Source organism: Chaetura pelagica, unplaced genomic scaffold (genome assembly GCF_000747805.2).
Source record: "Chaetura pelagica isolate M959 unplaced genomic scaffold, ChaPel_1.0 scaffold108, whole genome shotgun sequence".
In the NCBI taxonomy this organism is placed as follows: domain Eukaryota; kingdom Metazoa; phylum Chordata; class Aves; order Apodiformes; family Apodidae; genus Chaetura; species Chaetura pelagica.
Genome location: NW_009970718.1, coordinates 2396683 through 2412131, shown reverse-complemented (window position 1 = coordinate 2412131; position 15449 = coordinate 2396683). Strand labels below are relative to the sequence as shown.

General features: G+C 35.7%; 1 protein-coding gene across 1 annotated transcript in view; it reads left to right on the top strand.

Moving 5' to 3' along the window:
* The window catches only part of GXYLT1 (glucoside xylosyltransferase 1), a 21419-nt gene extending 8014 nt beyond the window's left edge, over positions 1–13405 (top strand). The window contains exons 3-7 of the mRNA XM_010006277.1: positions 779–904; positions 1859–2110; positions 10980–11103; positions 11326–11498; positions 12883–13405. Coding sequence (XP_010004579.1) covers positions 779–904; positions 1859–2110; positions 10980–11103; positions 11326–11498; positions 12883–13044 — 837 coding nt within the window. The 3' untranslated portion in view covers positions 13045–13405. The remainder of the gene's footprint in view (positions 1–778; positions 905–1858; positions 2111–10979; positions 11104–11325; positions 11499–12882) is intronic.
* The last annotated feature ends 2044 nt before the right edge of the window (positions 13406–15449 follow it).

The window sequence follows — 15449 nt, the reverse complement described above, 5'->3', positions numbered from 1 at the left end:
TAAATGCCAGTTGCTGATATTAGAGCTTTTCATAGACACAGACCACAACTTTTGATTTTTTACCCTGAATCTGTTAAATACAAACTTGATGTTCTGAACACAATCTTGTGTGAGCTTATTTAAAATGGATTTTACAAGATAAAGTAAAGATCTGTCCTTTTTTTGTCCCTGTGCTTACAGCAAGTGTGAGTTAATTTCGCATTGACTAAACAATATGAAGCATAAGTCCTTGAAAATGGTACATATGTCTAATTTTAACAACTTCCAGTTAAACAGTATAACTTCTGACTGGCGTGACAGTATTAGAAGCTGACTGGTGTATAGCTGTGGAGTGTTTTACTATTTTGGGACTTAATATGTCATACTAACTATGACATTAGTATGTTACACATACATACATGTATACACACACAGTAATGTCATACGAACAGTAACTGACAAGAATTGAGAAACACTTAATTGGTATTTCTCCTGTGGAGACTAGTTAAGAGGAGAGGAAGTTTGATCTGATGTGCTTACTTTTTGTAAATACTACTGTATTTTACTTGCTCTTATGTTTCTGTATGATCTGATACAATGTGTTTGCTTCATAGTGGCCCACAGGTGCTACTTGTTTTTCTAGTATTTTGAATAGTTGACAGATTTTTGTAGTTCAGGAAGCATTTCTGTTATGGAAGAGAGGTGTTGCATGTGTGTACCATTATCAATTTGAATGGAGATTGTTTTATGTTTTTTAATAGAATTGAAGTAATTTTTGTCATCTCTTCTTTTCACATAGCTTGATGAATTCCCCAATGAAGGAAAAGTTAATTACACATTATATCCAATAACATTTCCGGCTGAGAGTGCAGCAGAATGGAAGAAACTGTTTAAACCATGTGCTTCACAAAGGCTATTCTTGCCAGTAAGTTATTCTGTAATAGGATTATGCAGAAGTCTGGTTTCAAAGCATTAAGCTGTACTTGTTAATCTAATTTCTGCTTAGTTTTAAATAAAGAAGTACTACTTCTAAAAGTTACTTTTATGACATCCTAAAAACGCCACAGAACTTAACCTTCTGTGGCACTGATACACTTTGGAATGAAAGTTCTTTTTCCACTTGCTGCATTATGGCGTAGTATCCCCTCAGTGACTGATGTAGGTCCTGTCATCCTTTCCGAGGTAAGAAGGATTTACCACACCTCCTCTCCTCATTTATTTTGCAAGTTTCCTGCATGTGCAGGTCTGAGACATGTTGTAGAAAATGAAACAAGAAATGAGGTATTGTTGCCAGGGTGTTTTGTGCAGCCTTTTATTTGCTGATCTCAGATACTTCAGAAATCATACTGCAGGCTAGGTGAGTATAACAGTGGCAGCCACCACCACCCCTGGAGGTAGTTAAAAGATGGGCAAATGTGGTGCTTAGGGACATGGCTTAGTGCTGGACTTGGCAGTGTTGGATTTACTGTTGTACTCAATGATCTTGCACTATGACTGTATGATTCCATCTCCCAAATACTGTCTCTTCTGGGGCTCCCTTACATGTCTCCCTTGTGTGATTAGATGCACAGGAAAGCAAAGGAAGAGGAGGAGGTTAGGAGGTCCTGTTCTGGTAATGTTTCACCTGGCCTGCAACCTGCTCCTGAGGAGCTCTGGGTTATAAAATGTAGACCGAGAGCTTTTGTGTTACTCTTTTATAGAAAACCTGTTTCAGTCTACAAAAAATCTCCAAAATGACAAATTTTATGACTTCTTGTCAGTCTTTTTACATATGAGAACAATGTGTTAAACTTTATTGTGTAACAGCAGCAACTTCTGTTTTATGAAGAGAAACTCAGTAAAACTTAAAAATTTGGTTTTAAATTTTTTCCCCTCACAGTTAATCCTTAAAAATGTGGATTCACTACTGTACGTTGATACTGACATCCTGTTTTTGAGACCTGTTGATGATATTTGGTCTTTTCTGGGAAAGTTCAACTCCACACAAATTGCTGCAATGGCACCGGAACATGAAGAGCCCCGTATCGGGTGGTATAATCGCTTTGCTAGACATCCCTATTATGGAGTAACTGGAATAAATTCTGGAGTCATGTTAATGAATATGACACGTGTCAGAAGAAAGTACTTCAAGGTAAGTCTACTGCCTTTGTTGTATTTTCTGTGGGTTTACGTCTTTTGATTCTAGTAAAATTACCATGGGACATTATTTTAAAAAATATTTTTCTTGTAATTGAAATAATGCTCTAAAAATACAGTGTTTAAAATGGTATCTAACTTGTCTTTTATGAATGTGATTCACTGTAAAACTCGGAATCCCTGAATTTCAAGTATGCTTGATTGTTTTAATTTTCCTTAGGTCTCAGAGATCCTGTGACTTGATACAGTCTGCTTTAGATTACATTTGTCAGTAGATATTCTGGTATTTTTTCTTTGCTATAGAGATACCAGAGAACAGTTACTGTAGACTGGTAGCTAACTTTTAAAATGTGTGTAGTAGTACAACCAGGAGGTGGTGCTAAAACATTTATTAAGTTATTTTAACTGTACTATTTCCAAATTTTCATCTTTTAAATTGTAACCAGATGATTATCACCTTAAGTATCTTTTGATTTACTTTTGAGGTAATAATTTTTGTAGAGAAGCAAGTTCATCATGAATGTACTTAGTAAAGAAGTGCTTACAGCAGCAGAAATGGTCATTGCTTCACAGTTGGGAAGTTTTTTATGTAGTTGAAGCAAAAGTACGAAAGCAGTGCTATGAGATTATGGTAAAGAAAAAGTACTTCTCTGTTTAAGAGGAGCTTGATTAGGGAAAAATAACAATGCAGGAAAAAATTAATGGGAGGTGTGCCCCTAAGAGGGACAATATAAACTTGCAGTAGATGTTACTACTTCTCCCCATTTCCAATTTAAGAAAAGTTTAACTTTCATCCTAACATTCTTGCTATGTATTTTGGTTATGGAAATAGAGAATTTAAGAAAAATTGAGTATGGATTATTGTCGTTGTGGTTATAGTAGAATGTTCTAGTAGCTGTGGTATATAGCAGTAGTTTCCTCTAGAAGAAAACTTTGCTGTAAATATCATCAGTGGAAGCTTGCATTGTCTACCTTGTTATTTGTTTGCTTCTCTGATTATGGCATCTGGAGAAATGAAAATATTGAAAAAGATAAAAAGAAAAACATGGGACTGAAAACTGCGTGTAACTTGACCTCTGACGGTGCATTTCTTTGTAGTGAATTATTTTTAGTGTGATAAACTCTGAGATAAGATTGGTCTTTTATTCATGCTGTGCCAGAATTCTTGTTGAGCTTCTCATTGTAACTTATGTTATTGTTTTATTTGGAACTTTATGCATTTTCACTAAAATTGGAATTAATATTTTCAGAAGTATGCAGATACTAAAACTGTCCTTCAAATTAACTGTAGTTTTTCTAGAGGACAATATAAAGTCCTTTCTCCTTAACACCTAAAATAACTCGTCTCTTAAATTTTAAGTTTATATATATGGAGTTAAGTAGGTGAATTAATTAATATTTTAACTTTCAAAATGGAATAGTGCCACTTTTCCTTGGTATTAGAGGGGTGGAGTATTTTACAGATCCTGAAAATATCTGCTATGTGATTCCTGTTACCATGTCATATACTTATTATCCAATAAAACATGTCAGGTTCCTAAATCTAAACCAGTCTTGGAGGAAGTGATTTTTTTAGAATTGCTCTTTATTATGGGGGCGAGTACCTGTGATTTATAAGACCTCAGCTGTAAGGCAAGGCACAAATCCATACACTTTTCTCATGGTCCTGCTGGCAAAGTTCAGTATTCCTAACGTGATGTACGGTTTCTGGCTAAGTGAGCCACTGATCTCCTTTCTGTAGCGAGGAAGATTGTGTGTCATTATTGGTATGGGGAATCAGAAGAAAAAAAGGTCTTGAATTGTCCTGAAAACACTGATCTTAATGTTCTTTCTCAAATTCTCAGTATGTGCTGTACTAAGCAAGTCTGCATGATGAGTTGAAGGCTTAACGTTCAAGGGAAAGGAGCTGAGGTTGGAGCAAGCTGCGAAGTGCTGTGGAAGTGTACTAAATATTCAGAATTATGAAGGGGCACTTGAGAAAGGGAGGCAGAAACAGAGCAGAGCTTCCCAGTAGCAATGCATCATGATTCAAAGTATTTTTTGATGGCTTGAGTTAACAAACATTAAAAAAAAAGGCAATTAACCGTATTCCTGCTCCACTTCAGTCATTTTAAATGTTAGAAATACAGCATTTTCTGCCCTTAATCATTAGTCATCATTCTTTGGCATCATTCCCAGGGCTTTACTGTCACTTCAAACTTAAGACTTCTCCTTTTATATCTGATGCATATATGCTTCTGACCTTTACTTGTGCAAGTCTTCTGAACTTCATACTTGTCCAGGAATGCTTGTGTGTGTACTGTGGCTATTTCTCAAACATTTGAGACAAGTGCACATAAAGATATATTCTCTCGCTCTTGCTTGATAGTAAGAAGTAAAAAATAAATTAAAAAGATGGTGTGTTCTAAATACCTGTCTTTCTGGGGTTGTTTTTTTGGTGGTTTTGTGTGTGTGTGCAGTTTTTAACATAGTGGCTGAGAACTTTGTGCTTGAAATTAATTTATTTCCTTTCATTCTTACACTTTTTTTCTCCTCTGCTTTCATTAAACTGCACATCTTTCCTGGAGCCCTAGTCTGTTTATCTTAACCAAGAAACACAGATATAATGTTGAGATGTGTGGTATTTTGACATATATTAATTTTCTGGTTCAGCTGAAGAATTTTGAAATGCTCTTTGGATACCTTGCCCCAGTATCTTTCAGGCTCTTGTGTAACAAATGCTGAGCATCAAGCTGTGGGCATTCATGTCAGGTGTTTTGCTTGTCTTTGTATGTTTCTGGCAAGTGTAATGTTTGCTATTTGTTCACACTTTGACTTTGTAAAGATAGGTATTTTGTTCAGCGTGAGTGACTTGTTTAGGCTCCCCATTAGACCTTGTTGCCAGTGACCAACATACTTAACCAGTGGAGACTTTTTGATATGGGAAGGATCGGAATTGTTTCCGACAGAACTACCTCATGATTTCTAACCCATGCTACTGACTTAGTCCTGCCATCTATTGGACTCACTGGAGAAATGTTCTGTAGTATCAGGCTTGTGGTAGCATGCTCAGCCCAGTCAGAAGTTTGAGGGTGTCTTAACCAGAGAGCCACTAGGTCACCTGCAACTTAGGGATGATAGTTTTTGGTTATTTTCCTCTCATATTGTAGCTAGATAGTACAGCCTAGGTACAAATTTACTTTCTCTTATCCAATATTGACTATTAAGATACTAGTTTAGAGATTACTCAGTGATGGGACCATTTAGTTTTGCAGAATCACAGAATCTTAGGGGTTGGAAAGGACCTCGAAAGATCATCTAGTCCAGCCCTCCTGCCAGAGCAGGATCACCTAGAGCACATCACACAGGAACACATCCAGGCAGGTTTTGAATGTCTCCAGCAATGTAGCCAAGAAGGCCAATGGCATCCTGGGGTGCATTAGAAAGGGTGTGGTTAGTAGGCCAAGGGAGGTTCTCTTCCCCCTCTGTTCTGCCTTGGTGAGGCCACATCTGGAATTGATTTCAGTAAAGCATTTGACACTGTCTCCGACAGCATCCTTGTAGATAAACTGAGGAAGTGTGCTCTTGATGGCCAGGTAATGAGGTGGATCATGAACTGGTTGAAAGGAAGAAGTCAGAGAGCTGTGGTCAATGGGACAGAATCTAGTTGGAGGTCTGTGACCAGTGGAGTCCCTCAGGGGTTGGTACTGGGACCGGTGCTGTTCAATATTTTCATCAATGACCTGGATGGGGAAACAGAGTGTGTCCTCAGCAGATTTGCTGATGACACTAAACTGGGAGGTGTGACTGACACCAGAAGGCTGTGCTGCCATTCAGCGAGACCTAGACAAGCTGGCAAGTTGAGGGGGGAGAAGCTTGATGAAATTCAACAAGGGCAAGTGTAGAGTCTTGCATCTGGGGAAGAACAGCCCCATGTACCAGTATAGGTTGGGGCCTGACTGGTCTGTAGTTACTTGGGTCCTCCTTCTTGCTCTTCTTGTAGTCTGGAGTAACTTTTCCTATCCTCCAGTCCTTAGACACCTCTTCTGTTGCCCACAACTTACCAAAGATGATGGAGAGTAGGCCTAGCAATGACTTCCACCAGCTCCCTCAGCACCCTTGGGTGCATTCCATCCGGACCCGTCAATTTATGGATGTCCAGATTGCTTAACTGATCCCTAACCCAATTCTTATCTACCAAAGTAAACTCCTCCTTCATCCTGACTTCTTCTGGGGCTTTAGGGATCTGGGGCTCCTGGGGAAGGGTCTGCAGCAGTAAAGACAGAGGCAAAGAAGGCATTCAATACCTCTGCCTTCTTTATATCCTCTGTCACCAGGGCACCTACCTCATTCAGCAATTTATGCTCCCCTAGTACCTAAGTTTATGCTTACCTAGTACCTAGTAATAAGCTTGGAGAGCATCACAGGGCCCTAAGATGCACAAGCTGTATTACAGAAAGTCTGCTGTTCATGGAGACTTGCAGAGACTTTGTTTGCACCTTCGGGTTCCTTCAATGTCTTAAAAAGATGATGGTCAGTATGAAAAACTGCAAGCTTCACAGCAAAACTGTGAGAAGGATTTCGTGTAGTTGAGACTATACAAGATGAGAGAGAGTGTGTGTTACTGATGGCAAAAGAGCCTTTAGAAGAGAGGTAAGCCGAATTTAGGGGTAGGGACTATCCTAATACCCCTTGTCAGCAACACTGCAGATGCTTATATACCTTACAGCTGCTGTCCCATGTCATGTCCCATTAACTATTCCAGTTAAATGCAGTAGAACTAGAAAATGCTTCATTGGCTTACAGGAAGGTCCCAAGTTGTTTTTATTAATTCAGGAGACTCAGGAAATTACTCAAGGAGTGTATAAGTTTTGGGAAATTTTGTATCTTTAAAAAGCTGCCTGTAGACCTTTTTGTATAACTGTCTAGTGGCTAGAGCACTTGTCTGAACAGTGGCAGTTTTGGATCAGGAAATTACTCCAATAAGATGAATTTGAAACTGCGTGTTCTTTGTTGCAGTTTCTTCAGTCTGAAATGAGAGGCTGGGCTGCTTGAGGCCCTTAAATATCTTTCTTCTGTTGTCACATTGCTTTGTAAGGATCTGTAAGGAACCAGAAGATGAATGAATAAATAAAAAAGAGAACTGGAGACTTTAGCCAATGGTTGTAGTGTTTTGCTGGGTAGCAGAAAGCTGATAGTTCCATGTATTGCTCCAGGTTGAAGTCCTTTTTTTAATGCACTTATTTATTCAAGCCTCAATATTCTCAGGACTGTCAAGTCTATTTATTTCAGATGAGCATCTTAGCTACTTGGCTATGGTGCCTAATGGAACGTGTTGCTCCTAGTCCTATCGTGTTTTTCTTGTGTGTTTTGAGACTTTCTGTATATATACAGCACAAATGCATGTGCTGTAAATATACATATATATGCAGATGTGTGTACCTATATGCAGATAAATGTGCATGCAATATGTTATTGAATATAGTGTGGTCATTAAATAGCACGTAAGTGGACATAAGACTAGTATCAGTAATGAAGCTGGTGATGGATAGTGCCTGCCTGTTGTCTTTCCTAAGCAGCAGTTAGAAAGTGGGAATCTAAAACATGGCAAAGTATTCAGGAGATGGAAGAGATAATAGTAGGTGACTTTTTAATGTTCTTAGACATACAAGTGTAGGTACTTTTAAACTGGAAGAGAGGTAGCAAACACCATAAATATGCTGTTATAACAAAAAGTCCACAGTGAGGCTATGTGGATAGCAAACAGTGACTTTTACTGAATTCATTTAGAGACTTAGGTGTTGTAATGACATGTGAGCAGTCATGGAAAGGCACGAGCTCTTAGAAAATCAAACAAGCCCCAAACAAAATAACTCCAGATAGTGTGTGCTTAGGAGCACATGTTCATGGGTATGCTTTAGGAAAAAAAAAAAAAAAGACTAACATTGGGAGACTGTCTAAGACCTAATACTTGGGGTTTTTTGACCATTCAATATTGCTTAAGGCTGTACTTTCAAGAAATATGGTGAACCTGTGCAAAAGCTAATTGCTTCTAAAAGGAAGGTTCCCATCTCTCAAAAGCTGCTTTTCCCTACTTTTGTTATTTACTTTGTCCTAGCCTTTGGTGTTTATTGGTTCCTCGTATGATTCAATTAAATTTGGTAACAGTAGAAAAAAATAAATCCTTCTCCTGGGTTAGTGAAGTAAATCAGCTCACCAAACTGTCTACAAAGTGTTAGTGCTACACTGATACTGCAAGAACAGGATAGATTGATCTAATGAGAAGGAAGAGGGCTTGCTCTCATGTGGCATTAAGAAATTTTAAATCTGTTAACTGATTGTGCAACACAGCTGTAGTTTCTTTAGCTATTACTGGATGATTTGAGTATTTTTCCTCAACTTTGTATTTTCTTACTAGAATTGAGAGCGGAAATACTAGGTTGCTACAGGCTAAATGTGACAGCTCTTGTAAGTCTGACTTCTGCCTTGGCCAGGCAGAAATCTCTGGAATAGTGATCAGTAACGACCAAATTAATGAAAGCACAGCATCCATACCAAAAAACATTTAAGAGAATATCTTGATGTCCCTATGAATATTTTATTCTTACACATTTTATTGAATTAAAAAAAAAAAGGAGCACCATTGAGTTTTGTTGTTGTTGTTGTTTTTTCCTAAACCTCTTCAACCTTCTTTGCAACTTGTTGGATATTGGAGAGGAGGTTTATATTCTGGAAATCTTTAACTTATCTTAGAGTTATATTTCTCATATTTACTTAAGCAACTTTTGAAAAGCAGGACATTGCAAGTTGCAGTAGAATTTTGAAGGAGAAGATTGTATAACTATTCAAATAATTTATCTTGCTCTGTGATTCCTCCAATATTTTTGTCATACAATGTTAATAATTTAATATTTAACCCTCTTCTATTTATGCAAAGTTACTGAAATGCTACAATTTCCAGCTCTTAAATCTAATAGCACTATTTGTCAAGCAGTATTGCTTCTAGACATCTGGCAATATGGTGTATGCTGTTACTTGCTTTGCATCTCTTTGGGTTATACTCTGGATTATACTGCTATGAAAACTATGGGAATTAAAAGAAAATTAAATGCAGTAACGGCTTTAACTATTTAAAGTAAACTTTCTATGGGTTGCACTAAAACTTTATTTACTGGTTTGTATTCTCCTGCCATGATTATAATGGTATTAGTGAGTTAATTTATTTCTGCTTTTAACCCTCAGCATTAAATCTAAATTTAAACCGTAGGTCAATATTGTGTGAATGGAAAAGTTCAGGTGAACTTTACCCATTTTATCCACTGTGATTCAGTCCAATTGATTTGCTTTGTGGAACGGTTTTAGCTTAGTGTTAAGCCTGTTTTCTTTTGTTTAATCATATTCCACTGAGCCTAATGATAATTCTTGCTTGAGAAGAATTCTCTTGTGAATTTCTTATGCCTGTTCTCATTGAATACTTGCAAACAATTGTAGTAATAAATTTTTTAGGACAGAATGGACTGTAATATTCAGCTTGCCTTCTTACATAATATGAGCTATAGATCTTTTTTTTATTAATTCTTGACTGAAATATGATAGAATTTCTTTTTTTAGTCTTCAGTTCTAGAAGCACTTCATATTTGATGGCTGAGATGATTTGAGGAAAGACTAAAAACTGAACTGCTAATTTTTGTAATTTCTACTTTCAGAGGAAAGTTCAGAGGAGGAAATCTTTAATATTATAATTCTAAAAGTGAATATTTTGTTCCTGGTAATCTTTTCTGTCTCTTAACATGACGTTTCTCTATAGAGATTCCAAACCCAAACCATACTGGAGTTCTAATTCAATGAGGTTTTTTTAGCAACTTGATTAAAAAAAAATTGAAGGTACCATCTTGTACTTGTTTGGGAATTTTCTCTCTTTGGGACTTTCTGTTATTCTATCATCAATCTCCCAATTGGAGTAGAAGGTACAGAATGAGCAGCCTTGTTCCTTTTCTAGTTGAGCTTAAACATGGTGTAAAGATAAGAAATTAGCATTGCAGTGTGTAGCCTGTTACAGTGCAGATGGTAACTCCTGTGGTAATGTGGAGTTCAGTGTAGGCCAGCTTATTCTAAGTAGCACCTCCTCAGCTAAAGCCTTAGAAGAACTCCTTTTTCTTTGAACTAATTTTGCTTAATCAAGAACTTGGGAATTAAGTAACAGCTGTTCATTTAGACTCTTACTGTCTTTTGCTAGTGAAAAATAGGGCCTTTACTGTGGAAGTTCAAGTTTAGTAGCTAAAAAAATTGGCTCAACTCAAATGAAAATTCTTTTGAAAATCTTTGGAGGACTTCTGTATTTTTGTACATTGCTTTGTTGGCACTATTTTTTAGCTGTGTGTGCTGTAACTATTTAATAATGAATTTTATATTGATCTGTTTTGAATTTTGGAAGGTAAAACCTGTATGTATTATCGCTTTGATAAACACAGAGAAATTGCATGAAGTGTGGATATTTAAATAGTGCTCATCTACCTACAAGCATCACGTAAATGCAGTTTTTGTGTTAGATCCTGTAGCTGTATAAAAAAGCCTTGCTATTTCCTAGAACTCTTGCTTTAAGATGGATGAGGGAATCTTGAGGACAAAAATTTAATGTGGCATTTAAATAGAAGTAGGAGATGCATATAATTTTCCTTGTAATAAGATAGTAATTCAGAAATAAAGCATATTGCAAGTGTCTGTAACTGATTTCCTTAGATATGCTCATTTGTTTGAAAGGAAGAAATTGTCTGTATGTTTGAGATTTGTAACTTTGAAAAGGCAATTACTGCAATTCTGTAGGGCATTTCCTTCTTCATAGGTATAACTATCCTGAAAGTATGTTGTCTTGCTTTATTTGATAGAATGATATGACAGCAGTCCGATTACAATGGGGAGAAATTCTTATGCCATTGCTGAAGAAGTACAAGTTGAACATAACATGGGGCGATCAGGATCTACTGAACATCATATTTTTTCACAATCCAGGTAAATCCACATTGAGTCTTTGAAGGACTTTTAACTTTTGTTTGCTGGAAGCATTTACTTTGAGAGACAGCATTGGAGTTTGCTAGAGTGTGATTAGGTATTATGTTTCAAGACAAAGGTACACAAATTTTTGAAGCAGCCTTGAGAAAAAAAAAGAGAAAATTAATGTATTGGCTGAAAAAAATTTGATACTTAATTCAGAGTTCCCATTTTTCTGCACAGAAAGTCTTTATGTCTTTCCTTGCCAATGGAATTATCGGCCTGACCACTGCATCTATGGAAGCAATTGTAAGGAAGCTGAAGAAGAAGGTATATTTATTCTTCATGGAAACAGAGGTGTTTACCATGATGATAAACAACCAACTTTTAGGGCTGTCTATGAAGCAATAAAAAATGTAAGTATTTGCAGTATTATACTTGTGTATATACTTTTAATGTATTTTTATCTCCAGTGCTGCATGTATTTTGTAGGTTTTGTTGATACCTTGATTGCAACAAAGTAATTTTTTTCCCTTTTAATTAATGTGGTTTTTTTCACCAATTTTTCCTTTACTGCTTGGGTAGAATTCCAGTGTATTCCTTTTGTGATGAGCACCTAAACTATGTCTAGGTTAGGATTATAAAGTATTGCCTATAGTTTTCAATGTTTATTTAAAAGGCTTTAGTCCCATTCCTTTAATAAATACATTTACTAAAATGTTTGAGAATTTGGAGATAACCATAAGCATAATTTTTCTGCTGATTTTCAAGTGCAAAAAAACCTCCTCTCTCTTCCCAAAGTTTCTGTGTATTTACTGCAACATTTTAATGTTTGATTATAGCTAAATTTGAGCTGTAGACATTTTTTATACCTTGTTTCGATATTTTCTAGAGATTCGCTGTATTCATATGTTGCTGTTCCTTTAAATACTAAGCATGGTGACTTATTCTACAAATAAGTCATCTAATACACTATTTATCACCACATCAGTACACTCACTGAAGAGCTGTAAAATTTAGCACTGATGCTCATTTTAATGTAGCAGGCTATTGTGTATGTATAACCTTCAAAAATCAATAGTATATTTTAATGGTGCTTTATTACATGTTGTCATATGGATATAAAAATGAAGAAAAGTACTTTGGGGGGTCTGAGAATACATTGCAGGGAAAGTGAATGTGTTTCCATAAAAATATTATTTCTTTGTTCCCTTTGAGCATTGTCAAAAACAGAAGAAAAAATTATTTCTTTTTATTTATGATCCCATTTTTTTTAAGAATATGTCAAAGAAAGTATGTAAAACACTGGTGATTCAGTGGTAATCAGATGAACAAAATTATGTTACTTTGAAATGCTGTTTTAGCTTATCATTTGTTTATAAAAAAATTTGCATTGTTGAATTAATGACTTGTTTATTTCATGGCCATGTTAAATATCAAATGTGTTTGACCATCATTCAGTTTAATGAAACTTCAGTGGTACTGCTTCTCATACTGTTGTTTCATAAAAATTTGATAAGAATTACATCTCTTAAAAGTTATGTATCATTCAAGAAGGTTACTGTTCAGCAAACAAATAACAAGAAATATTTCTAAATCTACATTTTTCTTTATTTAATGAAGTAATTTTTTTCTAAATTGCATTCAGAGGCTCTCTGACTTTTTGGAAACATTTAATCAACCTATAGAAAGCAAATACAATGTTCAAATATGTTCTTATAAAACTCTAATAATTCTTAATAATATCATGATTCAATGCTGAGCTTAAACCTTAAATCTTTTTTCTTCACCTCTTTACAGTATTCATTTGGAGATGATCTGGTTCATTCGCTGTTACAGCCCCTGGAACTGGAATTACAGAAAACCGTGCATACATACTGTGGAAGGGTATACAAAGTGTTCATAAAGCAGCTAACAAAAAGCATAAGAGACTTGTATGCCAGAAGATCAAAGGGAAGGTGATGCTTACTCCAAGCTCTCCGATCAAGAGACTGAATTAACATACTGGTGAAAAGATGCAAAAATAATAATATGGCTGAAATCGACTCTTAATGTGCCCTGATAAAAGTTTACTATAATACATAAAAATGAAGAAAATTTTCATGTAATGAAGAACAGGAACAGACACCTTCTGCAAAGGTGTCTTTTTTCACTCTTCTGAAGTTTAATCACTGCTAGTGTTTATCTTGGATCCGATGATTTGGGTGTTACTGGCTTCTCTGGTCAGTAGTTTTAGTCTGCGTAATTCAGTTATCTAATGGTCGAATGAACAAAGAAAAAGTGAAGATGGCTCTGTTTGGGAGTGTACCTCATGTGTTGTCTAGAATTCTGTTAAACTGTGAATGTAGCAATAACTGAGTCAGCAGCACTAACCTCACTTTAAAGGTGTGAGCCTTTATGTAAACAAAAGTTGTTTACAGTGCAGACAATACTCTGTTTTCAAAGCAATGTGATATCATCACTGACAATCTGCATGTGCCTTTTTATGTTCATCTCTTACATGTTGAAGTACTGTTTTGACAATCTTGTTTCACTTGTCTTAGTTGTAAACTGCACACTAGATACGATTTTCTGAGAACTGAAAAACTAGTATGTGATACTAGTTTTCTTTGTAGATATGGACACTTCTTGATGTACAGCATTTGTTTCAGCATCTTTGAGCCATTGTGGCCAAAAGATAGAGCAGAGTCGAGGTGCTTTTTAGCAAAAATTCAGTATGAAGTTTTTTGTCTTATGATTTTTTTTTTTTTCAATTACATGGTTTTGCAGCTTTATAGGGCATTTTGGAAGTAGGAAAAAAAAACAAAACAGTGGAAAGCTGTTGCTGTTGTATTTCTGTACTAAGAATTATTACCTGATGATTATTTTAGAGTATTTAGTACCTGAAAGTGAAAAGCTGTAATAAGAGTTCAAATGCTTCATCAGACTGTATAATAGGTGGGTTTCTTAGAGACTATATCCTGTTACCATAATTTTTAATAACATGGCTTTCAAATAGTTTTGGGACAGACCCTCAACTACATGAATACATTACTGTCAATAAAGTGACAGTGATTAACAACAAGTAAGGATTAGGCTTTCTTTAGTTATCTTAGTGGAAAAAAGTGTTCTGTTTATGCAATACAAAGTGTTGTTTGTTTTTTTTTCAGAGAACATGAAGAAAAAGGCTGAGTTCTAGTGTTACAGTAAAAGATTATTTAAACTTGCATGATATGAAATGTATTTGTAACATATATTTGAATTTGGATAACCTGTCTAACTGAGATGAAGTCTTCATTAAGTGAGTTTTTGGATTCCAGAAAAGTTCCTGTGTGTTGAACATGGAGGATCCACTCACTGACTTGCACCTTCATCCCAATCTCATTTTAGAAGCTTAGTTTTTGTGGCTGTTTCTTAATCAAAGACAGGCTAGCTCTGTCTCCCAGATACACATGAGATGGATGAACACTTCAGCAGTAGAAAAACACGCTCCATTGTAAGCAGAGTTTATGTTCTGCTCCTAATCTCCCTGCTGGCTCAGGGTGTAAATTTCTGGGATAGAAACTAGAAAGCAGTCTGCGTCACATGTAGTTACCATCTTTTTTCCTTGCTGTATAACCTTTTGAAGTCTGAAAATCTAGAAATATGTGAGATGAATACTGTTGTTGACTTATTTACAATATTCAATGCATTATTTTTTTACATAAATACTGATTTTTTGGTATCAATTTGTCTTTGTCTTTTTTTTTTTTTTTTACTTGTACCATGTGCTTGTATTTAAAAACTCTTTCAGCCTGTTTTTTTATGTTTGTCTTTGTAGAAACTTTCAGGTTTAAATTGAATTTTAGGATGTTGTATGCATGTGAAAATACTGCTTAAAACCCAATTGTAGAAAAAAAATGTAGAAAAAAAGTGAAATGTGAACTTATTAGCTACAACCTTTCTACTTAAAATTCAGCTTTTGTGGAGGATTAACAAAAAGGGTTTCATATTCAGTGTAAGGTTATATGCATATAAGTGTAGAAGCTTGCATGAAGCCTGTAAATTTCCATTGCTGTCTGGTTTTAGAAACATTACTTTTTCTTCAAACATAGTAAGTAACCAACAGAATAGGACCTGACAAATTACAGAACTGTAGAAATCTGATTTTTTCTGTCCAGCTAAATTTATCTGTATATTTGAGAAGAATAACTTAAATTCCTACAAAGTTTTGCACAAAAAACAGCCAAGTGATTTGCTCAAGTTGCCCAGCAAGTCAGATTTTTAAAAAATCAACACTAGTGTATATGTATGCTTGCATCCCAGAAAGCCAACCCTATTGTGGCCTGCATCAAGAGAAGCATGGCCAGCAGGTCAAGAGAGGTGATTCTCCTCCTCTAGTCTGCCCT